This window comes from Enhydra lutris, unplaced genomic scaffold (genome assembly GCF_002288905.1).
Source record: "Enhydra lutris kenyoni isolate GAN:26980312 unplaced genomic scaffold, ASM228890v2 scaffoldscaffold110, whole genome shotgun sequence".
NCBI lineage: Eukaryota > Metazoa > Chordata > Mammalia > Carnivora > Mustelidae > Enhydra > Enhydra lutris.
The window spans coordinates 524,469-550,022 of NW_019154194.1; the positions used below are offsets into that span (position 1 = coordinate 524,469).

The window sequence follows — 25,554 nt, forward strand, 5'->3', positions numbered from 1 at the left end:
GGCCCCATGGAATGCTCAGAGCCGTCTTATGGAGTAGGATAAGGATTTGCTTTTCCAATGTTTATTATTATTATTATTATTTTATTTTTATTTTTTAAAAGATTTTATTTATTCATTTGACAGAGAGATCACAAGTAGGCCGAGAGGCAGGCAGAGAGAGAGAAGCAGACTCCCCGCTGAGCAGATAGCCTGAAGTGGGGCTCGATCCCAGGACCCTGAGACAATGACCTGAGCTGAAGGCAGAGGCTTTAACCCACTGAGCCACCCAGGTGCCCCTCCAACATTTATTATTAAAAAAGTCTCAAGCAGACAAGTTGGAAAGATCACGCAATGCACGTTCATTTGCTCTGCACGTAGATTTGATAACTTCCAACACTTTTCTAGGCCCACTTTGTGATGTTCCATTTTACAGAGGCGAACACTGAGGTACAAACAAGATTACATCACTTCCTCAAGGTCTCCCACAGCCAGGATTTGGACCCAGGGAGCTTGACCCCAGGGGTGCCTCCAGAACAGCTAGTTCCCCTATTGGAAGTTGGGGGACACAGCTGGGGAGGCCCTGCCCTCACCTTCTGTAGCTCACCATGTAGTATGGTGGTGTTCAGTATGGTAGCCGCGTGGGTCGCATATACATTTCAGTCTGAGTTCATTAAAATGAATTAAAATTTAAAATTCTGTTCCTCGGTCGCCTTTCAAGCGCTCAGATGTAGGTGGCTCCATGGGGGTGCTGGGTGGATGGTGCAGAAGTCAAAATTTCTCTTTTGCTGCACTGGACTCCAGGGAGCAGCTAGAAAAGACCTCTGATTTCAGTCCCCGTGGTGGCGGTGATGGCAGTGAGCCCTGGCCCCCGGTTGGAGAATACAGCCGCGGACGGGGAGAAGTTCAGCCCCCCTGGACACTCCCACCCCTCAATCTGTAATCTTTTTAAACCACTCTTCGGTTCCTCCTCTTCAAGCCTGTCCTCTGTCCTCGTCTCCACCCTGCCTCTGACCTGTCTGTCCTTAGCCCGGATCCAGTAGTTGGTGTCCTGTGACCCTGTTTGCTCTGACAGTTGTCTGGACGAGCTTTACAGTGGGGCCGAGTCAGGACTCCTGGGAGGCTGGAGTCCGCGTCCCTGCTGGGCTGGCTTTACAGGCGGTAAATCCGTTCCGGGAAGAAGCTGCCCGTGCAGCTCGAGATCCACATTCATACTCCTGTGTTTCTGGCCTGTGTGGATCCAGGCTGGGACTTCGCTTCTGTGAGCCGCTGTGGCTTATTTGTAGGAATGGGCGAAATCATGAGCGCTTCCCCGGGAGAGCGTGAGAATGATGAAGATGAGGTCCGCCGACCACCCGACCACCCTCACCGGGAAGAGTGTTTACTTATATGTTGCTGCTGTTATTGGCAGACGTTTTGTTTGCTTCCTGTTTTCTCCCACGTGTCTTTCTTTGAGAATGCCAGATACCAAAGCATGATCTGGGGTTTTGACCCAGTGGATTAGAAATCTACAAGGTGAAGTGTCCAGGCACTATCAGGTGTCATGACCATGGATTGAAACCCACTTGGGGTTTGGGGCCAATGGGCTATTTTTCCTGACTTACTGGTTTATGTGAAAAATTGGGCTGTACCACTTCAGTGAAAACACAGTGAAATGTGCTTGTTAACCAACAGTCCGATAGGAGGTACTCATGCATTTGTCATTTAATTAAAGACTATCTGGAATATTCCAGTTCCCCCTTTAGAAAGATAATTGGGGCACCTGTGTGGTTCAGTTGTTCGGGTGTCTGCCTCTGGCTCGCGTCATGATCCCATGGTCCTGGTATCAAGTCCCGCATCAGGGTCCCTGCTCAGTGGGGAGTCTGCTTTCCATCTCCCTCTGCTGCTCCCCCTGCTTGTGTTCTCTCTCTCAAATAAATTTAAAAAAAGAAGAGACAGAGGGAGGGAGGGAAGGAAGGAAGGAAGGAAGGAAGGAAGGAGGGTAGGTAGGTTGGTTGATCACTGAGTCCTTGGAAGGAAGGAAGGAAGTTTGGTCAGTTGGTTGATTGATCGTTGAGCCCTTGCAAAGCAATCTCTAGTTTCCACCCTAATGGAACTTCTGGTGATGATGATGGAGATGTCCTGTAGTCTGTGCTGGCCAGTGTGGTAGCCATGAGCACATGCTGAAAAATGGTGAGGAGTGCCTGGCTGGCTCAGTCTGGGAGAGCACGTGACTCTTGATGGGGTTGTGGGCTCGAACCGCACGTTGGATGTAGAGTTTACTTAAAAAAAATCTTAAAAAAAATAAGTATGAGACATCACAGAGTTGTAATTTTAATGAATTTGAATTAAACAGCCGTATATGGCTAGTGGCTACCACATTGGATAGCAAAGCTCTCCATGGACAGCCCAAGGTTCCTAATTCAGGATTCAGCATTGATAGGAAGTTTCCCCGACTGTGCCGGACTGTTCTTGGGAACCCGTCTGGGGTTTTCCAAAATCAGCATGGCCGTGGGCTGGCCCTTTCGTTTCTCTGAAACTCGTTACCCAATCTGTCAAGTGGGGGATAATGATGTCCCTTCCGCAGGGTGTCATGACAGTCAGGCTAAAACTCCATGCCACCTCCACCCATTCCTAGCTGGGTGGCCTTGGGCAGGTTATGTCACCTTTGTCCAGCCTCAGATGCATCAACTTTAAGTTGGGAGTTAAGATGACCTTCCTCATAAGATGATTGCAAGGATTAAGCAGTATCTGTGGCACCCAGGGCGTGCTACAATCTTGGCACGTGTTTGTCCTTATTATAACGTCCTTGCCAAAGGACTGGACAAAAATTGTAGGTCACAGAGTCCACTGAGTCTCCTGCAGTATTTCTCGGGCTTGGGTCTTTTTTTTTTTTTTTTTAAGATTTTATTTATTTATTTGACAGACAGAGATCACAAGCAGGCAGAGAGGCAGGCGGAGAGAGAGGAGGAAGCAGGCTCCTTGCTGAGCAGAGAGCCCAATGCGGGGCTCGATCCCAGGACCCTGGGATCATGACCTGAGCTGAAGGCAGCGGCTTAACCCACTGAGCCACCCAGGCGCCCCCGGGCTTGGGTCTTTACTGCTGCTCTTGGAAGTTATTTTCCTGTGTTACAGTAACAATTTATAAACCCATATTTGCTCTTCCCTTTTGAAGCAAAGTTATGTTTTGTTCGGTGACATTTTCATTTCTGTTTTGCAAATGGTTTTCATGCTGGTCTTGATGTCAGATGTGTTTCTCACTGCCCCCCACCCACCATGTGCTCCAACAAGGTTTTAAAAAGCACTGCCTTAATATTTTTTTTAACAGGCAGGATCTCAGGGTTACAGAGAAGTTGTGAGTATGGTACAAAGAAATTCTCTTTCCGAAACAGTCCGAGAGTGAGTTGCCAGTAGTGTGCTGGTCACTTGTGGATATTCCATGTGTGTTTCCATGAACAAGTCCCTCTTCCTGTAGAGCCTCCCAGATGAGTAGTATTAGCATCGATCAGTTACTGCCCCCCAGTCCCTACACTCCATCCAGTTGTCATCAGCTGTCCCAGTTATGGCTTCTGCATTGTCCCAGTAAAGGTTCCAGTCTGGATTCTTGCATTGCGTGACCTTGCATGTCTCCGTGTCCTCCTTTAGTCTGGAAACATTCTTCATTCTTTCCTTGAACTTCATGACTCCTGCAGAAATGACAGGCCGTTTTGGGGGTGGACGTCCGTAAACATGCACTTGTCCAGCATCTTCTTAGAATCTGTGTCTGACCAAGCATCTTTGGCAGGAGCGTCATGGAGGTGACGTGGGTCTTCTTCTGTCCACCCAGGCGCCCCAGATGAATATATTTAAAATAGAATATTGTTTTGCTTTTCCAGTTTCTAGTTCTAAGCTCATAGCTCTGCTCTCCCTTTCCTCTTTTCTTGTGAAAAATGCCAGATTTGGGGTACCTGGGAGGCTCAGTCAGTTAAGCCTCTGCCTTCAGCTCCGGTCATGATCCCAGGGTCCTGGGATCGAGCCCTATGTGGGGCTCCCTGTTCAGTGGGGAGCCTGCTTCTGCCTCTGCCCCTTCCCCTATTCACTCACTCACTCTCTCTCTCTCACTCTCTCACAAAATTAAATAAATAAAAACTTTTTTAAAAAAAGAAAAGAAAAATGCCAGATTCTGCATAACTTCAGCATTCCTTCACCGAACTGGGCGTTAGGACGTGTTCAGCACCGGTGCTCAGGGAAGCAGAAGTTTGAGAGAGAAGAGGGAGGAGAAGGAAGGAGAAAGTGGAGAGCAGGAGAGTCTAGTTCCGATGAAAAGCAACAGAGGCAAAATGACCTCAGCTCATCCCTGCCTTTTCCCCCAAGGCTTTTGAGGCCCATGTTTCTGCTTGAGAGATGGGTTTCAGCATCAGACAGGTCTCGCTGGGGGACCTGGCAGGTGTGACAGGGGACACCATCGGGCAGGGCCTAAACTGGCCCTGCTGGTTTCTCTCCTCCCCAGGTTTGTGTTTTTAACGAAGGCCTTATTTAATTGTAATTACATAAGTACTACGTGAAGACCGTCTCCCTGCAAAACCTTTAAACAACACGGAGAGAGCCAGGAGCCCTTTGGAGGGATGGGCGGTCAACCGGAAGCGGAGGTGGGAACTTGGAGCGCAGCGTGGAAATGTTCTTCAGAGTGACAAACGCACATCAGTTTGACTCGGCCGTTTTCCTCCAGGGAACTTACCCTACAGGCCTGGCCTCCTGTGGTTGCAGGAGGTCTGCCCACGCGATACTAATTCCAGGCATGTTTGTAATGGCAGAAAACGAGGAATAACCCAGACGTTCCCAAAGAGGAGCCTGGTTAAGCTCATTATGCTACATTCAGAGAGTTTAATGTCTCTGGGCATTTAAAACAAAAACAAAAACGAGGCACATCCTTATGTGTTAATCTGGAGAGATCACGAAGATAATATTAAGGGAAAACTAAAAGTAAGATTCAGAACAGTGTTCCACTTCTGTGTTAAAATATATACATGCAGGGAGCCCCTGGGTGGCTCTGTCAGTGGCATGTCCGACTCTGGATTTTGGCTTAGGTCATGATCTCAGGGTTGTAGGATCGAGCCCTGCATCAGGCTCTGGACTCAGCGGAGTAGTGTGCTTCAGATTCTCCCTCTCTCTCTCTTAAATAAATAAATAAAATCTTTTTTTTTTAAAGATTTTATTTATTTATTTGACAGACAGAGATCACAAGTAGGCAGAGAGGCAGGCAGAGAGAGAGAGAGAGGAGGAAGCAGGCTCCCTGCAGAGCAGAGAGCCCGATGTGGGGCTCGATCCCAGGACACTGGGATCATGACCTGAGCTGAAGGCAGAGGCTTTAACCCACTGAGCCACCCAGGTGCCCCAAATAAATAAAATCTTTAAAAAAAATGATAACCGGTGTGAATGCTTGTATAGCCTAAAATAGTTGAGGAAATACTGCAAGGCAGTCAGTACCTGTACCTCTGGAAAGGAAATTGGGTGGCCATGGGATGGGGGTGAGTGGGGACTTTTTTGTCCTTCCTGATCCATCCTTTCCATTCTTTCCGTGTGATCTTGGACAAGTCATGGGTTCTCTGAGCCTCGGTTTCTCCATTTGGAAAGGAGGGTCATTACGCAAGACACTGGGGTTCTCAGCGCAGAGCTGGACACCAGATGGGCCACTGAAGAGAGGCCTTGCCACCTCAGCCCTCCTGGGTCTGGGCCTTCCCAGGGACTCACCCCCAGCTCTCTGCTGCAGCCCACCAGAGTCTGTGGCTTCGCGGACCCTGGCCTGCAGCCAGATGCACAGGGGATCTTCCTAAAGCCTTGGCAGTCTGTGGCAAGTGAGAGGCAATGACCCAATCCTTTCCCATGCTTTTTCATGCCCACCCACATCCGCCTGCCTGGAACCAGTGCGGGTTTCTTCGGGATTCTCCAGAATCATCCTCATCTGCGGAAACCTCCGGTGAGCGTGGGAGGGGCCCCCATATGCGTTCGCTCCCCCGGCCTCATGGGGGTTCTGTGTAGGAGCCCACATAGGCTCTGCATGCATGGGGCACCATTGCCTGGGTCCACAGCCCGGCTCCTCCCCCAGTTGGTGACTTGGGGCAAGTCCCTTCATTTTCCTGTGCCTCAGTTTCTTTATCTATAAAACAGAAGCAGTACTGCTTTGCAGGGCTCTTGTGAAGGCAAAGTAATTGGCTAGTTTGTCCAGATCTGCAGTGCTAAAGCCACGTGGGGCTACTGGGCACTCAAATGTGTCTGGTCCGAATGGAGAAGCGCTGCGTTTGAAGACTTATCAGGAAAAGTAGAAGAATGTAATACTTCATTAGTAATGTCTGTGTGGACTCCATTCTATAATGATAATATATATTGGATATGTTGCATTAAAATGTGATTAATCTCACCTGTTTCTTTGCTTTTTCTAACATGGTTACCAGAAGATTTAGAAGGATGCGTGGCTCACATTCTGTTTCTCTTGGAATGGTGCTGGTGTAGACATATGCTGGGTGCACGAATTTTCACTCCTATTCCATGCAGTACTAAAGAGCCGTTTTTGGTCCAACGGACACCTGGCTGGTTTTCCCAGAATTATTTAGGTATAATTGATGACTAAAACTTGTATGGATTTAAGGTGCACAAAATAATGATTTGAGACACGTGTACATTGTGAAATGTACCACATTCAAGCTTATTAACACATCTGTCACCTCACATAGTTAACGATTGTCTGTATGTGTGGTGAGAACACTTAAGATTTATTCTTTCTGTGGGGCACCTGGGTGGCTCAATTGGTTAAGCATCTGAGTTTTGATTTCAGCTCAGGTCATGTTCTCAGGGTTGTTGCATTGGCCCCATGTAGGGCTCTGTGCTTGGCATGGCGTCTGCTTCTCTTGTTCTCCCTCTGCCCCTCCCCCTTCCCTGGAGTTCATGCATTTCCCCTCCCTTTCTCTCTCTCTCTCTCTCTCTCTGTAAAATAAATGAATAAATAAATCTTTAAAAAAAAAGATTTACTGTCTTTGACAAACAAAAAACCAGACTCTTACATATAAAGAACAAAGTGGTTTCCAGAGGGGAGGTGGGTGGGGGATGGGTGAAATAGGAGATGGGGTCGGAGGATCTCACTTGTGGCCATGAGCATGGAGTGTGTATAGATGTGTTGAATCACTATATTATATACCTGAAACTCACATAACACTCTATGTTAATTATACTTCAATTAAAAAAAGAAAAAAGGGGTGCCTGGCATGCTCAGTCAGAAGAGTGTGTGACTCTTGATGTCAGGGTTGTGAATTCGAGCCCCACATTGGGTGTAGAGATTAGTTACATAAATAGAACTAAAAAAAAAAAAAGGATTTGCACTCTTAGCAACTTTCACATATACAATACAACATTTTTCACTATTGTCACTATAGTGCATGTTAGGTCCCAGAACTTACTCACCTTGTAACTGGAAGTTTGTACCGTTTGACCAACATCTCCCCATTTCACCTGATTGTTATTCCAATTGTTTTTGTGTGTCGGCTGGTTTGATAGAGTAAGAAATCGGGACAGACTGCCAGCAGGTACAGAATTCTGTGTGATTCCTGAATGTTCCTCAAATCTTCACATCTTCCATTGCTGCCCCCCAAGTCTGGACTTCTTCATTTCTGGCCTACTCCCTGTTGTTCTTTCTGCTTCCACGCTCACATCCTGTGGTGGCCATCATTCCTGGCCATTGGTGGTCAGTCTTCCTCTATTCCTGGGCCTGTGGGGGGATCACACTCTACCATGCCTTAAGAATTGCATGGTCATGCAACTTGGTGGTGGCCAAAGGAGCGGTGGGAGGGGATCCCAGGAGGAAGCATTTGGGCAGATTGTGTGATTCTCCATGTTCTCTGCAATTCCCCACATGCTCACTAACCTTTCCAGTGGCAGAGCTTTGCTGTGGAATGAAGAGGAAGGGGAACAGGGTCATTACGGATCCATGACACATGTCGTATGAGCAAGGAATCAATGTCGTCTGTTTGAGCCACTGAATTCTGGGGGATGTTTGTTACTGTGGTGTAACTTAGCCAGTCCTGACTGACATTCCCTTCCTGCTTCATCTGTTTGCACATCTGCTCAAGTCCTCCCACTGTCTGTAACCCTTTCATGACTCCCTGGCGCTGTTAGGATGAGGTCCACGTGCTTTACTGTGGCGTAGGAGGCCATCCCCGCCCTTTGGCATCATGTGGACGGCTTCATGCTTCCTTCAGCCTCACCCCTTCTTCACATTCGTGCTCCAGTTAAACTGGACTTGTGGTTCACTGTGAGCATCATGCTCTTGCACTCACCTCCCACCTTTCTGCGTGCTGTTCCTTCTGCCGAGATGCCTTTTCCTTGTCCTCCCCTCTCTCTACCTGGCTGACACGTACTCCTTCAAAACTCAGCTCTGATGTCTTCTCCAGCAGGAAGCCCTCTCCGGCCTCCATCTGAACCAGGTTCCTCCTCTGGGGCTCCCACAGCCCTTGGGCTTCTCCCATTGACGTTCTGATCACTCAAGATGGTCTCTGTCAGAAGAGTGAGTCTGTCTCTGCCCCTGGACTCGGAGTCCCCTGAGGGCAGGGCCAGCCTGTGTTTTTGGTGCTGCCCAGCTCAGGGCCAGGCACAGAGGAGGGTTTCAGCAAACATTTGTTGACCAAGTAATAAATGAGCTTAGATGCTAAACAGATCTCAGGATGCGATGACAGGATTTCTGAGAAGTGGGAGCGCTGGCTCTGCTGCTTTCTGCTCTTTATTTTTCTGCTGTCAGGCTTCCCCCGGAGCCGAGGCTTCATAGTTGGCATAATTCATTCCTGAATGCTGCAGAGAAGGAGCTGTGGTTTCTGTGGAAAGTCCCAGAGAAATTCTTTGTTTCTTGGCTTCTCTAACCAATTTCATCCAAATTTCTTTGCTGACTCAACACACTCCCCAGCATTCTATTTTTTAAGTGGGCTTCTCACCCAGTGTGGGGCCCAGTGCAGGGCTTGAACTCACAACCTTGAGATCAAGACCTGAGCCGAGATCAAGAGTCAGAAGCTTAACTGACTGAGTCACCCTGGGACCCCTCCCAAACACTTTTAATGAAAAAATTCAAACATACATTGTAATAATTTAACAATGGATGCTTATGTACCCCTTACTTAAATGCTATGGTTAACGTTCTTACTCTGCTTGCTGAAACACATCCACTCATCTTTCCATCCCTCTGTCTATCCATCAGTCCTCCTTTCCAGCCTGGGGTGCTGTGTCCCCACTCGCCTCTGCTCTTGTGATAGTCTCTTTACTAAGCTGAGAAGCAGCTGCTTAGCAATGGGGCAGCCACAGCGACTACTGGGAATGGCCCACGTGTCTGATGCTGTTCCAAGGGCTTTACAGGAAGCCATCTGTTTCATCCCCCTGACGACACTGTGTAGAAACAGAGGCCTGGACAGGTGATGCCACTAGCTCAGAGTTTCCGCATCAGTGGCCAGCCCAGGATTTGAACCCAGCAAGCATCTTACTTGGTAACTCTCAGAGCACCTGGGAGGCGAGGGAGGCTTTGAAACCAGGAGGGCCGGTTGGTGTTTTGATAGCGCCCTCTGGCGGCGGCGAGGAGCACTGTCCGCTCCTGGCTGGCTTCTCCGGCTCATGGAGGCGGGAATGGGTGAGGGGTGGACACAGCATTCAACTAAATATTGCTGCACAAACACTGACCAGTGGCCTCTGCTGGGCTGCCAACATGTTTTCTTGGAGGAGGTGGCGTTGTGGCAGGGCTTTAAGCCACAAGTAGCAAAGGCCCGAGAGAACCCGCCTTGTTCTGGGAAGAGGGTGCAGCTTTGCGTGGGAGGGAGTCACCCGAAGAGGCTTCAGAAATAGGTTGGGGCGCATTTGGGAAAGAACCTTGGCCTTGGGATTTTCTTCTGTAACCCAGTTTGGAGCTTGGGAGCCAGCAGATTTCAAAGACAAAATTGGAGGGTCATGCATACAGTCATCAGCTCTCTTTTCTGCCAGTAGAGAGTTTAAAAAGAGAGACCATTTTTATTCATTCTGAAAGCTTTTGTGGAGCACTTTCTGTGGATTAGGACTTGTTCTGGGGCAGGGTCTGAGTCTGTTTTGTCCACCATTGGACCCTTGGAGTCCAGAGTCATGGAAAGCCCCTAAAGGAAGGAGTGAATACAACTAAAGATACTTGCCTGGTTGGCTCAGGAGGTAAAGCGTCTGCCTTCAGCTTGGGCCATGATCCTGGTGTCCTGGGATCCGGCTCCCCTCTCAGCGGGGAGTCTGCTTCTCCCTCGGCCCCCCTGTTCTTTGTGCACTCTCTCTCTCTCGCAAAAATAGATAAAACCTTAAAAATAAAACAAAAAAAACTAAATATGTTTGCTAGGGCCCAATCCACGCAGGACTGAGGTGCTGGGAATGAGGTCAAGGTGCTTGTGGTAACAGGTGAATTTGGAGACAGGGGAGCAGTGAAAGAAGTCTTCACTCTCTATAGCATTAGGTTAAAAAATAAGTCTTCTGATTTCTATGGTCATTTCTTCTGTTCTGGGGCTTTAGGGTGGGGATCGCTCGGCAGAAATACCCAATTTTAGAATAAACCACGTAGTTGTCCACGTTTGTGTTGGGACACACCTTTGGTGCCTTCTCAGATGGAGCCCTTGGCTGCCTCCTTCCCGCTGAGCCCGGCAGCAGAGGCCCGGTGGCTGGGGAGTTACAGAGTCCTGACTTGAATCCTGAGCAGACGGGCTCAAGCTCTTAATCCTTTCTTTCTGTTGTTTAAATTACCTTTTCCTAGAATTTCATGTTTCTCCTAAGGCAGTGCTCTTCCTTTTTCTTTTCTTTTTTTCTCCCCCCAAGTAGTGTTAGTGACTGTGTAGGCATTCTTTTGCACTGAGCAGGGAGCCTGATGTGGGGCTCAATCCCAGGACCCTGAGATCATGACCTGAACCGAAGGCAGAGACTTAACCCACCGAGCCACCCAGGCGCCCCTGACGTTATTCAATATCATAAATAGCACATGGACTCAGTCTTGCTATCGGAATTCAAAGGATTACCAAGTCAGACAGAGTCTAAAGTGAGTTTGCCTTGTCCAGACCCCCCACCCCCGCCCCGCCGTGCACCTCTTTCTCCTTAATTCCAGGAAGGGGCAATCTCCCATGGGGATTTTCCTCTTAGGACACTGCATTTTGTGACTAAGAAAGCCAACAGTAAAGCAAAGGCTGACACTTCCTGGACACTCGCCATAACCAAGGTACTGTTCTCAGCGCTTTCTACATATTAACGCATTTAATTGTCGCAGCGATAACACGCAAGCTCCTTGTTCCTTGTGCTGCCATCGCTCCCTGCTGCTCGGACGCCCCCTCCTGCACCCCGCTCCCTGCCTGCTGCACTCCCTTCTTCGTGCTCACCAGCCGCATGCCTGCCTCCTGGCCTGTGCCCTGGCTGTGCCCTCTCTGACCGTGTCGAGCTCTCTCTCCCTCTTCTTCCTGTGTCTGCTGGCAGGTCACCTCCTCCCAGTGGACTTCCCTGACAGCCTGATCAAAAGCAGCCTCTTGTCCCTCACCCCGGTCCTCCAACCCTTCGCTCTGCTGGGCTACCCTTCCCTGCTCCTCTCTCCACCTGCCATTCTGTCCGAGGCCTCCTTATTGAAGCGGGCTTCGCCGGCGGGCGGTCTGAGCAGGGCTGGCCGGCTGGGTCTCCCGGGCTTGGCTATGTTTGCTCCTGGGTCTGGGGGTCACCCGGGCACCGATCTAGCTGGGGCTTGCTCAGGGTAGCTGGGAGACTTGCCAGCGGGCTAGCCTGAGGTTGTTCTCGTGCAGGTGCAAAAGGACAAGCAGAAATGTGCAAGGCCCCTCAGATGAGACCCAGGCTTGAAACCGGCGCTCTGGTCTGTCCCTCGCCCTCCTTCTGTTGGTGAAAGCGAGGCACATGGCCACGCCAGAGCCCCTGTGACTGTGGCCTTCCCGGGGGGAAGGACCACGGCCGGCAGTGCAGTCTCCATGGAGTTCAATCAGCTCGGGCTTCTTGGCTTCTGCTCCTGGGCAGGAGAGGTGGGAGGCCTTTGGAGAGAGGACCCCGGGAGCTCCTGGGCAGGGCTTCCTTGAAGGAAACCCTTAGACTCAGAGTGGACAGGGTTCATGGGGCAGAAGGGAACAGAGCAGGAGAGGGTGGCTCAGCAAAGCTGTCGTACCTGTGTTTCTCATTTGGGTGTGGCTGTCTGCAGGAGGCGGCCGGAAGCTTTGCCTGCATCCATGTTTGCTGGTTGACGAGCGAATGCCTTGACATTGTTTAACTATAATTAGTCACTGCTTTACCTGTTGTTGTTTTTCTAAGATTTTTTTTTTCTATTTTAAGTCATCTCTACACCCAACATGGGGCTCACACAACCCTGAGATCAAGAGTCCCATGCTCTTCTGACTGAGCCAGCCAGGCTCCCCCCACCCCAGGGTTTTAATCTAGATTAGTTAATTTTGATCTATCAAATGTACATCAGTCTAGGTTTTTCTTAATTTTTGTCTTAGCTCCATGGAGAATTCATTTGTAAATAAAGGTGCAGGCGAGGGTTTTATGCATCCTAAGATCTGTTATTTATTTATTTTTTTAAAGTTATCTCTACAACCATAGTTAGGGTGTAGACAGTGTGGGGCTCAAAGCCACAGCCCCGGGATCAAGAGGTGCACGTGCCACGACTGAGACGGCCAGGTGCCACCCCCCACCCAGAAGATCTTTTGAGCTCATTTCAACACCTTCCCTCCTGGTTCTTATGTAAGCTCCAGGCCTCACAGACTTGTGTCCCCGCCTGTCCTTGCACGTGACAAGAGGAGGACACTTAATTGTCATAGCCAGAACAATGATTATCTCCAGTTTACAAGTGAGAGAAATTTAGTGGTTTGCACTAGCCAGTTTCCCAGGACTTTTGCTGCTTGTAAAAATAATTGGACCCAGATAGTTCTAGAACCTCCCCAGCCAAAGTGAGGCTGGCTGGGCTGTCACCAGCAGCTTAGAGACAGCTATCCTGGCACAGAGTACGCAGACCAGAGCTGTCATTCTTCCAGTAACTCTGGGCGTGGGTGGCTCCTGGGTCCTGGTCTCCTGGAGTGGCCTCCCTGTCTTCGGGGCTCACAGCCTTTGAGAGGCTCATGCCTCTAATAACAGCAAAGCTTTTATAGCTGATCCAGCAAACCCAAGTCCCGTCTTCCACCTTTGGAAGATGTATTGTTCCTCATGATGCCTTTGGAATGTTCGTTCATTTCCCTGTGTTTTAGCGGTCAGAACTCAGCTCTTCTGGTCCTTGGTCTGGGAACAGAGGGGGACGAGCAGGATGTCCTGGCCACTCAGGGGTGATATTCTGGCCCAGAGCGGAGGACCTGGTTCAGGTGTTAAACCTTTGCAATATTGAATTACTCCTAACTCCCTCACCTCCACCGCTGTGCCCTCCACGGTGTCCCTAAAGGGAACAAATGTCCTGTCACCCAGCTTGGAGCTGGAAAGGACATGATCAGACCCACACTCCCCTCAGCCAGTGCCCATCAACCTCCTGGGAAGGCCTCCCCTTTGTGGGGCCAGCCCAAGGATTAGGGGCCACTGGCCTCTTGCAGTTTGGGACCCTAATGTTCTATGTGTCCCAGCTGTGAGGGGACAAGCTTGCCGCTGCTCCCAGGCTGCATCCACTTGCGACTTTCCACGTCTCCTCCTCCTGTAGTAGAGTCAGACTGCTTGGGTTCAAATGCTCGTTCTGCACTAGCAAGCATACCCTGGCATCTTATTTAGATGTCCTGTGCCTCGGTTTCCCCATCTGTACAATGGGGATAATAAAAGCACTGACCTTAGACTGTTCTGTGAGGATGAGATCAGTTGACACATGGACAGTGCTTCAGCCCCTCTGTGCTTGTAGACACCCCAAACACTGACTGTTGATATTATAATATTTATTGGGGCGGGGTGGGCGTCAAAGTCTTCCAGACCCTCCACCTTTCCGTGAGCATCGAGAAGGGCAGATTCAGGGCCCCGAGGTGGCTGTGCAGGAAATGATGAGTGTGTTTATTTATTCATTCTGCCGCTGACGGGCATTTGGGTCACTTCCAGTGTTTGGCAATGACAGATAGTGCTGCTAGGAACATTCTTGTCGAGGTCCTTGGGTAGACATACCTGTGTATTTCTGTCGAATACGTAGGCAGAACTAGCAGCGCGGGGTCTGAGGGTATACGTGGCTTCAGCTGAAGTGGTTGTGTATCCGTACTGAATGTTGAACCGTGAGATTGGATATCCTGTTTATTTATTTTATTTTATTATTTATTTGAGAGCGAGTACAAACGGGGGAGGGGGAGAGGCAGAAGCAGAAGCAGGCTTCCTGCTGAGCAGGGAGCCCAGCACGGGGCTGGGTCCCAGGACCCTGAGATCCTGACCTGAGCTGGAGACAGCCGCTTTGCCCACTGAGCCCCCAGGTGCCCCTGTCTGTCCTGTTTAAATAAATGAAGGAAATTAAGATGTACAACTGATATGGGAAACAAAGGCAGAGGGAGATGTAGATAAAATTAAATGTCCTTATAAGCTGCAGCCCACAGACAAACACTGGAGGCAGGAGTGTCACGTTCCTCCCCTCCTGGAAACTCCCAACCGTCTTACTGTTAACACTTTGCCAGAGGGAAAAACCACCTTAGTCTGACAATAGCCAGGGCTCCAGGATCCCCTGAGTCTTCTTTCCCATAGGAAAGTCCTTCTGGAACTTCCTTTTGTCTTTACCTCCCCCACCTCTAAATTACGGAATCAGTTACTTCTCACGGTCCCAGGGCAGCCGCTCTTTTGGCCCCTTGTTTTAATAACATCCCCTTTCTGCACCAAAGACATCTCAAGTCTCAAGAAGTCTTTCTTGGGGACGCCTCGGCGGCTCAGTCAGTGAAGCACCTTCCTTTGGCTCAGGTCATTATCCCTGGCTCCTGGGATCAAGTCCCACATCAGGCTCCCTGCTCCCCCTGCCCCCGCCTGCTGTTCCCCCTGCTTGTGCTCTCTTTCTTGCTCTCAAATAAATAAATAAAATCTTTAAAAAAAAAAAAAAAAGAATCCTTTCTTAGCCATTGGCTCCAGACCCCAAAAACACTACTCCAAAATCACATCCCAACTGCAGATGCCAGCAAGTCGCTCAGGCATTTCATGGAGTTGGGTGTGTTTATTTGTAGTTGCTGCTGTAACAAGTCACCCCTAGTTTAGCAGCTCAAACCAACACTTAGAATGTTTCTGGAGTCAGAAATCTGAAATAGGCCTTACAGGGCTAACATCAAAGGCCATGTTTCGTCGGGGAGCAGGAATTCCTGTCCCCTTCCAGGTCCTTCTAGCTGGACTAAGAATCCGAATGACATGAGCACAGGGTAACAGGAGGAAATCAGATGTCACGGGTGTACTCATGGAGAATCTACACAGACACGGAAATTCCAGACACTTAGGCAAAATGAGGTCTGTGTGTCCTTCTGGACAGAGGAGTGGGTAGGTGGCTAGGACTTCAGAGGAAAGGAATACAGTTTACACAAAGATGAAAAACAAATGTTTGGTAAACAGATGTTTGCTGGAGCACTCAGAAGGGGACAAAGAGAGGACTTTGATCAGAGTGGCCTTGCTCGGCTCCCCTGTGGACCACACCTAGTCCATATCATACTGTAGTTCTGTGGTGATGGCTCTCTCCCCGGGCCAGGTCCCCCATCTAAACTCTGTTTAGTCCATTGAGTTGTAGGGGGAGGGGTTTACAGATCTTTTGTTGAATCTGGTGGGTTTTGATTGCTTTTTTTTTTTGTAGATTTTATTTATTTGAGAGAGAGTGCACATGTGAGCAGTTGGGGGGTCAGACTCTTTGTTCTTAGAAGTCCTTCGAGGGGCTCAGTCCGACAACCCCGAGATCATGACCTGAGGCTGAAACTGATGGTCAGACGCTCAGCTGACTGAGCCATCCAAGCCGCCCCTTGATTGCTTTTTAACTCAAAAAGTCTTCATGCCAAAGTGGTACATTTTGGGGCGGCATGCTGTTGGCTCCTGCTGTTCTTAAGAGGCTCTGGGGGAGAATCCCCTCCTTGAGTTTTCTAGAGGCTGCCTGCATTTCTTGGCTCCTAGCCACATTACTCTGACTTCTACTTCTGTTCTCGTTTCTGCTTCTGTGACTGATTCTCCTGCCTCCATCCTGTAAGGATCCAGGTGATTACCTTGGATTTTGCCTGGTAAGCCAGGATAACCTCCCCATCTCAAGGTACTTAAGAGGTTACTGCAAGGTCACTTTTGCCATGTAAGGTAACATATTTATGGGTCCAGGGGACGAGGCTGTAGAAATCTTTGGGAGAAGGACCATTATTCTGCCTGCCCCACTGAGGTACAGAACTCTGAAAGCTACAGAAAGACTGGCGAAACCCTCTGGGCCCTCAGGTTCTAGGAAAGAACATAGAAGTTTCTAGAAAAGAACATAGAATCCAGAATAGGCTCTTTCCATCTCCAGCTCATCACACTTCTAATACCTGGTTGGCTCCCCGAAGAAGTGAGATGCCAGGTGTTGTCCTTTCTGTTACTGACATTTCCTCTCTTAATATTAACTCACATAATAACATTGAGTTCTTCTTCTGGGGCAGGTAATGTCCTGAGAGTTTCTTGAGGCTGAACTCATTTCACGATAACAGTTACAGCACCACCACCACCAACAACCTCACCATAAGGTATGTACTATTATTATTTCCACTGTACAGATGTGAAAACTGAGACATAGGGAAGTTAAGGAACATTCCTAACAAGATCACACAGCTAGGAAATGGCAGAACTCGGATTCAGGTCTTTGCCTTAAAAGGGCTACACTCTTCTGTAGTGAGGCCGGCGTCATTACACAGCATTTTTAGTCCATGCCCAGGAGCACACAGCCCTCCTCTTCCTGGGGCAGGTAGAGTTTTCCCGCAGGACTGGGGAGACTTGAGAGAGGGGAGAGAGCCACCTTGTGGCGAGAGAGGGGAACTGAGAACCTGGCCCCGTTCTCCGTGTGTACATGCCACTGGGCCAGCCCCGCATTCTGGTATTTCAGGTCTTGAAAGTCCTGACACACGTCATTTATTCTATTTTATTTAAAAAAAATTTTAAGAGTTTTAACTTTTTTATTGGGGTATTACTTAGAGCACAAAACTTAGAGCACAAAAACTTAGAGTACAGCTCAATGAATTTATGTATATACATATATATCTATGAACTTTTACACGTGTATGTATATGGAACTACCACCTAGGTCAAGATATAGGATATTCTAGCTTTCTAGAAGGTTCCATTGTTCCCCTTTCAATCAACACCATCCAGAGCTAATGACTTTCCAATTTTTCTCACCACGAGTTAGGTTTGCCCCTTCCTGGTATTTCTATAAAAGGAATTGTACAAACACTTACTCTTCTGTTGTTGGCTTCTTTCACTCAGTGTTACGTCGCGAGAGTCCACCATATTGTTGCGATTGTTACTTTAAAAAATCACTGTAAAGCATTTCATTTTTATGAATATGCCACATTGGTTTCCCAAGTCTGTTGGTGGTGGACACATGAGCTGTTTCTAGTTTTGAGCTTTTATGGGTGGAACTGCCACGAGCATTCTTGTATGTGGATATATGCAGTCACTTTTCTTGGGTAAATCCCCGGATGTGGAATTGGTAGGACATAAGGAATATGTAGATGTAGTACTAGCAGGTACTGCCCAATGGTTTTTCCAAAGTGCATACTGGTATTTTTTATTCTGTGATATAATTATTTTTGGTATTTTTAAAAAGTCAGAAATTGGAGTCCTTTGTCTTGAGACACGCACAGAAAATCAAGCACTGCATTGAAAGTTTGTCGTAAACAAAGTATGCTCATTTCTATTTCCTTCCCTTGTTTGTAAAGCCGCCAAAGTAATTTACTGTTTAGTTTTCATTTCTTGGGTTCCTAAGAAGAGAAATTGAACATTATTTCAGTCTCCCCACACGTATGGGTAATACATTGTCTAGGGGTCTGGATCCTTTGGCAGCTGTCACCCCAGTAGCCGCCACAACAGCACCCTTCACAGATGCTGCCCTGAGCTAGGACCCTACTTCTCTTCTCTTAGGATAATTTTTTTAAAAATCAAGACTTTCTTCCCTAATTACCCCATTTGGACCTAACACCTAAGTTTGAACCCTGGAGGAATAGTGCGGTGGCTGAGGGCACTGTATGGAAAACAGTAGTGACCAAAGTCATAAAATGAGTGGTTACTGGGCACCTGTTCTGTTCCAGGCACGGTTCTAGTCACTGGGGCTACAGGAGGGAACAGAACAGACAGAAATCCCTGCTCTCGTGGGGCTTATTTAATATTAAAATATTAGAAAAAATATTTTCTAAGGAGAGAGACGTGACTATAAACAAGTATGACATAAGATGGCGGTAAGTACAAAGGAGAGAAAAAAAGGTGGGGAAAAGGGAGTGTCTGGGTGGGGAGGATGGCTGCAGTGTGATAGGGGCAGTCAGAGAAGGTTTCTTTGAGAAGGTCTTTGAGTAAAGCCCTGAAAGAGGTGACACTCTCAATGAGCAGGACCGGTAAGGGTGCCTGGATCGCTCAGTGAGCTAAAGCCTCTGCCTTCAGCTCAGGTCATGATCCCAGGGTCCTAGGAAGGTCCTTCCCTGCATTGGGATCCCTGCTCAGTAGGGAGCCTGCTTCCCCCTTTCTCTCTGCCTGCCTCTCAGCCTACTTGTGATCTCTGTCTGTCAAATAAATAAATAAAATCTTTAAAAAAAAAAAAAAAGAAGGACCGGTAAGTGCAAATGCCCTGAGGTGGGAGCGTGCCTGGTGCACCTGTAAAACAGGAAGGACGCCAGGGTGACTGGAGTGACCCAAAAGGATGTGTCTTAGGAGATGAGGTCAGAGATCAAGGAGTGGGACAGAGAGGGTAGGACCCTGTAGGCCATCATAAGAACTTTGACTTTGACTCTTGAGTGCGATGAAGAGCCATTGCAAGGTTTTGAGAGGAGCTTTTAGACTTATTTTTTAAAAAGGATCACTCTAACTGCTGTGTTGAGAGTAAAATATGGGGATCAGGGAGGGCAAAGGCTGAGGCATCAAACCATTGGCTATTGCAGGAATCAAGGTGGGAAACGGCAGTGTTCGAACAGGGAAGTGGCAGTGGAGGTAATGAGAAATGGTCAGATTCTAGAGGAATTTTGAATATCTGTAGGATATGCTAATGGATTGGATATAGCACAGGAGAGGAAGGGAGGATGAATAAGCATAACTCCAATGTTGTGGTCTGAGTAGCACACTTAAAAAAAGGAACCCTTTTATTATGGGCAATTTCAAACATGTACATAAGTAGGCAAAAATAGTGTAGGAAACCCCAGGTAGCTACCAACAAGCTTCAATAATTATCACCTATGGTCAATTTCATTTTTTCTATGCCCCACCCCATTCTCTGTCCCAAACTATATTGAAGCACATCTCAGTCTTACTTGCATTTAATATGTAAATCCTTCAGGGGGCGCCTGTGTGGCTCAGTTGGTTCAGTATCTGCCTTCAGCTCACCTGCGCTGGGATCTGCCGGGGTGGGGCTCCCTGCTCAGTGGGGAGTCTGTTTCTCCCTCTCTCTGCCCCCCTCCCCTTGTGCTCTCTCTTTCTCAAATAAATAAATAAAATCTTTTAAAAATATGTAAATCCTTTAGTACATTTCTTTAAGGAGATAGGCCTCCCCTTTTCTTACTAAACATGACACAAAAAAGTTTATTACCTGTTAACAGTTGACTCTAACAGAGACCACGAGAACCTCAGTGGTACCACAGAAGGGAAAACCAGGGAAGGCTATTTGAGGCAGGCTCTTCATACCAAGAAACTGGCCATGATTAAGCAAGGATTATGACACAATGGTTTAGGGATTGATGAACACAACAAAATGAGGGTCTTGAAACAGTCTTGATAAGCAAGCTGTTGTCTGAGATGTGAGCTTTTATAGATTTTTCCTTCTAGGCAAAACTTTCTTGGAACAAACCATCGTCATGTTGAAACACATGGTTTCAGTTCTTATTTCAAATAGAAATTAAAATACCTAATACAGTTAAATAGCCAGTCGATTAATAATTTCCTTTCTTATCTCATAAAAATATTTTTCCTGGTTTTTCAAGTCAGGATCTAGGTGAGGTCTACACATTGCACTTGATTTTGTGTGTTTAAGTCTCCTTTAAGGTATAGCTTCACCTCTTTTTTTTTTTTTTTCTCTAAACGTAATTTTTGACAAAGCCAGGTCTTTGTCTTTTGGAGTTCCCACAGCCTGGATTTTTTTTGATTGTACACATGTGGGGTCATTTAACATGTTCCTCTGGCCCGTGAATTCCCTTTAATCTGGTAGTTAGAACTGTTGATCTCAGCTTTAAAAAACATGGCAAACAGTGGGAAGATGGAAGAATTGGAAGCACCAGGAATCTGTCTCTTCATCTAGTTGCTTTGACAGAATCTGTCTGATACAACTGTTTGGAACTCTGTAGTATGTTGAAGGCTTTCAATTTCCAGGGGAAGGCTTGGATGGTAAATTGTAGTTAATTTTGGTTCTTTTTATTTTTTTGTTTTTCAGATTCTATTTTGAGAGGGAGAGAGAGGGAGAGAGCGAAAGAGAAAGAGGGAGGAGGGGCAGATGGAGAGGGAGAAGCAGGCTCCCCACTGAGCAAGGAGCCCAGTGCGGGACTCAATCCTCGGAGGCTGGGATCATGACCTGAGCCGAAGGCAGAGGCCCAACCCACTGAGCCACCCAGGCGCCCCTCTCCAATTCTTTATACCACTTCTCTTGCTCTTTATCCCTAAGTTAGTAGGGCCAAAGCCTAGAAATGCAAAGAGCCAGAAATATCTTACTATTCAGCCTTGAAGTTTCAAAGTAGGCTTATGTAAAGTAAGACAGAGACAATAATTCTGAAGGGCCAACTTTTGATTTGATAGACCTGGAATTTTCAAGTTCCTTGAAAGGCCTTATGGCATGATTGTTGCAAAACAATAGATTTGGGAAGAATGTGTGATAGTGGTCCGTGTAAGGTGGATGAGAAATCCCAGGGGCTAGGCCCCATCTCTTTCCTAGGACCTAAGGAGGAAGCAATTCCCTGTGCAATGATCTTTTCTCCAGATCTTGGGGGATTTTCATCAGCTGTGCAGGATGCCACCACAACCCAAGTCCTGAAGCACTGCAGTGGGACTTGAAAGCTGTTGAAAGAGGCCCTGAAATAGCTGAGAGAGGGATGGCAGAACTGAGAGGGCCTGCATGGGTGACCATCAGTGCCCAGACAGGGTTGGAAGTTCCCAGTGGACGCCAGCAGGAATGGAAGCCAAGTTCCAGGCATCAGCAGGAACATGGACACGAGCAGCAGAGAGGCCAAAACTAGACAGTCACCTCCTTCCCGCCAGTCCTGTAACCAAGCCCTGGGCGAGGAGAGTGGAAAGGGAGAAAGCCCTGAGGTGGTTGAGTTTATTCAAACTGGTTAAGTTTCTACCTATCCCTGGGTCAGATGAGGGATTGTTACAACCAAAGTATCTGAAAAATCAACAATATTTCAAAATACTTTTATGTTATGTACATTTATGTAAATATATTATTATATTTGAGCTTGCGGCCTAAGAAATTTGCCCGTGCTGCCTGAAGTTCTTTGGCATATGATACACGTAATTTGTAAAATGCCAAAACAATCCACGGGCCAAATTTTGGAAAATTATGTCATTCTTCCATTCAGTGTAACTGTCTTCAGTGCCATCAGAAAGCCATTGTCCTATGGAAAACATTTACTTGGCTTTTTTGTTGTTGTTTTTGCCCTAGATGGCATTTACCAGTCATGGTTCTGAATGCTTATTATTTCAGAAACTTATATGCCCCCTCATTAAGTTCAAATTTGATTTGTTTGTGCTTTCTCCTGTAAACTGATGGGAAACGGGTTGCCTAGGGCCAAAGATGAAGTATTAGCTGGAGTGCGCCTTTAACTCAAAGAGTTGATTTAGAAAGTCTAGAGCCAAAACTTTCTAGAAGGAACTTGGATGGACTATACTATGGCCAAACTCCCCTGTCCTTTGTCCTCTGTGGGGTCAGTAGTTTGCATTAAGTCTTCTTCCACCCCCCAGTGCAGTTGGCTATGTCAGGTAAACGACAATAAAACTATTTAAATGAAATAATAAATGTCTGTTCCCCCTTATCCTTTCCCCACCTTTTACTTTTCCCTATGTGGTTCCTCTATCATTGGAGTCTTTTATAAGATGGGTTTTATGTGTTCTTGAGTAATAAGCACAAGAAGTAAAAAACACATCTTCCCCCCAAGAGTCCCAGACCCCAGTTTTCATACCCTGCTGAGCCCCAGCTGCCTCCGATGTTCCCTGTGTCCCCTGAAGATGCATGAAGTAGCCAGCAGAGAAGAGAAGGAAAGATGTAAATGGGCAAGAGACAGGACATAGGAGATGGGGTCTGTTATAACAGAAGAATTTGGAGTCTGATTTTTCAAATTCTGCCATACCTCCCAGGGAAATACTAGAACAGCACAGCCAACTGTGGCCTTAAGGTTGGGCTCAGAGTGCTCTGAAGGAGGCTAATGCTGATTTCTTGCCCAGCTAGCAAGAGAAAGTGACCAATTAAGAGTGGAAGGAAAACCAGACTTTAGGTCCAAGTATCAAAGTTCTGGTTTTGCTCTGCCCATCGCTATGTTAGTGTGAGATAGTCAAGTTTTCCACATCTCTGCTTCCCTTTCTGCAAAATGTGTGGGTTGGAGACAGTGAATTTTCAGGGCCCTTTCAGCACTAAAATTCCACTTCTAGTCTTGGGTTTTACACCAATCACAGCAGAAACTTTATTAGAAATATAAAATACATCCACAGGAACTCTCTGTTCTTCAGCTCTCCAGTCGCTCCTCAACTTGCTGACCAGCAGTCAGAAGGCTTCCAGTCAGAAGAGGTGTCCTGCAGTCCAGGATGAGAAGCGCTTCCTCAGGAACAATGGACAAGTTCCTGCAGTAACAGCAGCAGCACTAGCTCTAACCTCCAAACCAAAACAGGAAGCCAGGTGGCCCCATTTTCAGTCTTTCGGGGCTGAGGGAGAGACTGATATGGACAGATCTCCTCCACCCACATGGGCCCTACTGTAAAGATCCCAGACATCAGCCTGCAACCAATTATGGATGTACAGCCTTTGACCTCCAAAAATGAGTTGATGCCTCCTGTAGAACAAGAAAGGATGGGAAGATGCATAGATGTTTTAGGAAATCAGAAGGGAATCAGTCCTTCCTCATTCCTAGAACCCTGGAGTGTCAGAACCTCTTGGGATCCACCCAGATGTCTGGTTTTCCAGCCTCTGAAACCACTGGGTGTTGAGTTTACCTCCAGTGATCTGAAGTCTTCCTTGATAGCACTGAATTGTATTATTGGGACAGGGAACAGAAGGAGCATTCAGACAGGTTCCCAGAGCCACACAGGTTGGGCAGTGGAAGCGTGGTGACACACTGGGAGCTAGAAGGCGAAACAGAGGGCAATTAGGGTATGTCCTGCCTCTGGATTTGTCTCTTCTTTCTTCCTTTCTTCCCCAAGTCTTTGCTGCTGACACCACCACAATCAAGGCCTATCACTGCAACCTCCCCACACCTTTTCAACTGATTCTCTTTGCTATCAGAACCCACCCAACATGACTTCCAAACTGTGTGCTTAGGTGTGGAGACAGAGATGAAAAGGACACAGTTCCTGTCATTGACATCACAGTGTAGGACATGCCAGTAATTTTAGTACCTCTCAGTAGGCACTGTGTCCAAAGATAATGGCGAAGGAATGGAGGGATATCTAACTATTTGGAAGAATTTGCTAACTATTTTTACAGAGCAGACACCTGAGTTGAGGTGGAGGGTGAACCGAGATTAGCTGAGTGAAAATGGGGGTTGGGGGAGTAGCAAAGTGAACACCAAGGACAAAGGTCTGGAGGTGTGAGCAGCTTGCTGGATTTCGGGGACTGGGAGACACTGCTGTGTTAGTATTCAGTTGGTAGACACAGATAGGGCTGGACTGGTTTTTCATGGCCAGCATCTATTCTGATTGGCCAGTACCATATCTGTTGTTAAATATTTTGACTACTGGCCCCAGCTGGAACACCATAAACAGGGAAGGAAGAAAAGGAAGTGAGCTGAAAAGGTAGGCAGGGCTAGATTGCCATAGGGGCTGGCCACATCCGGGAAGCAGTAGCTGCCAGACTGATTAAGCCACACCATCCTGCTTGGAAACCTCCACTGGCCCCTTATTGTTTAATAAACACAAAACCCAACTTAACACCTCGGCCTTCTTTGCCGTCCTAGTGCTCTGAGCAGTGTTGAGACCTCAAGGTAACAACTTAGAAAAAGGCAGGCAAAAGCTCTGAGGTTCTGGGGCATCTGGGTGGCTCAGTGGGTCAAGCCTCTGCCATCTGTTCAGATCGTGGTCTCAGGGTCCTGGGATCGAGCCCCACATCAGGCTCTCTGCTCAGCAGGGAGCCTGCTTCCCCGTCTCTCTCTGCCTGCCTCTCTGCCTCCTTGTGATCTCTCTCTGTCAAATAAATAAATAAAATCTTAAAAAAAAAAAAAAAATGAGGTTCTTTTGTGTATGGCCCCGTTGGGCCTGAGCTAAGTAAGAACACAGAGAAGGAAGGCCCGCCATCTTTTCAGGGGTTTTTCTACTTTCTCTCAGTCCCCATGTCTCACCTCCTGGCGTTCCTTGGGTCTCTTCCACCCTCCACAGCTCCATTAAGCTCCCCTTGCTGTTGCATAAGGACTCCTCACAGTAGCTGCTGTAGGACACTGTGATTATGCCTGGGGGTGGGGAGTGCTGGACATACGTTGTCGCCAGGGTCCCCTCCGTGACACAGCCCTTAGTGCCCAGAACTGCTGTCTCGGCCCCTGTTCGGAGACAGTGGGGAAGGAAAGCAGGGTGTGGGCCTAGGGTTTGGCCCCTGGGAGGGGGAATGGCCCTGCCAGGACAGACCCCTCCTCCCACCCAACCCAGCTGCCCTTTCTCGATTTACCTGCTTTAATCATCAGAAGGGATTCCTGGCAGAATGACCCACTGTCACAAGTCTCAACTTTCTCTGTGGTCCAGTTAAACGTCCTCTTTGGGTCCTTTTCTACACTCGTGGATATGCCCCTGTGACAGTACAAACTTGGCTCCACTGCGGAGGAAAGGAGATCAAGGGGAGCACGCGTGGCCTCCCCTGTGCGGCCCTGGCCCGTCCTCTTCCCCAGAGGTGCCTCCTCTGTGAACCAGCCCTCCCCCGCCCCGAGCCCCCATTCTTACAGGCCAAGGAGGGGGGCCCGAGGAGGAGGAGGAACAGCAGACTTTGGACGCGACGGGCTCCCATGGCGTCTTTCAGAGCCGCCTGGAAGAGCGGCCAAGGATCTGCGATTAGAGAGAGAAGAGGGGGCTGCTCAGCCTCACACAACCAGGCTGCATGGACCTTGCGGCGAGGACTGGCGCTGCGGGGCGCACGGCGCCACAGAAGACCGTGGCCCCCACGGTCTAGCCTGCGAGTCTGAGCGCATTAGCACGTTTACCGTGCCTGTTTCCACAGGGCAACCCTCCGACCCAAATCCCTACTCCCCGAAGCCAAAGGTGTTCAGCGACCAGGACCGCCCAACCTCGGGGTCCGGCCCAGACGCCCCTTCA

The 25,554-nt window shown here is 48.1% G+C and overlaps 1 protein-coding gene across 1 annotated transcript; it reads right to left on the reverse strand.

Annotated features, from left to right (window-relative positions):
* Positions 1-22,866: 22,866 nt before the first annotated feature.
* LOC111139540 (testis expressed 101) lies at positions 22,867-25,249 on the reverse strand. Its single transcript, XM_022491838.1, has 5 exons — positions 25,186-25,249; positions 24,917-25,060; positions 24,573-24,791; positions 23,257-23,385; positions 22,867-23,096 (listed from the first exon to the last, which is right to left on the reverse strand). Exons 1-5 carry the CDS (start codon positions 25,247-25,249, stop codon positions 22,867-22,869), a joined length of 786 nt encoding a protein of 261 aa, XP_022347546.1.
* Positions 25,250-25,554: the final 305 nt, after the last annotated feature.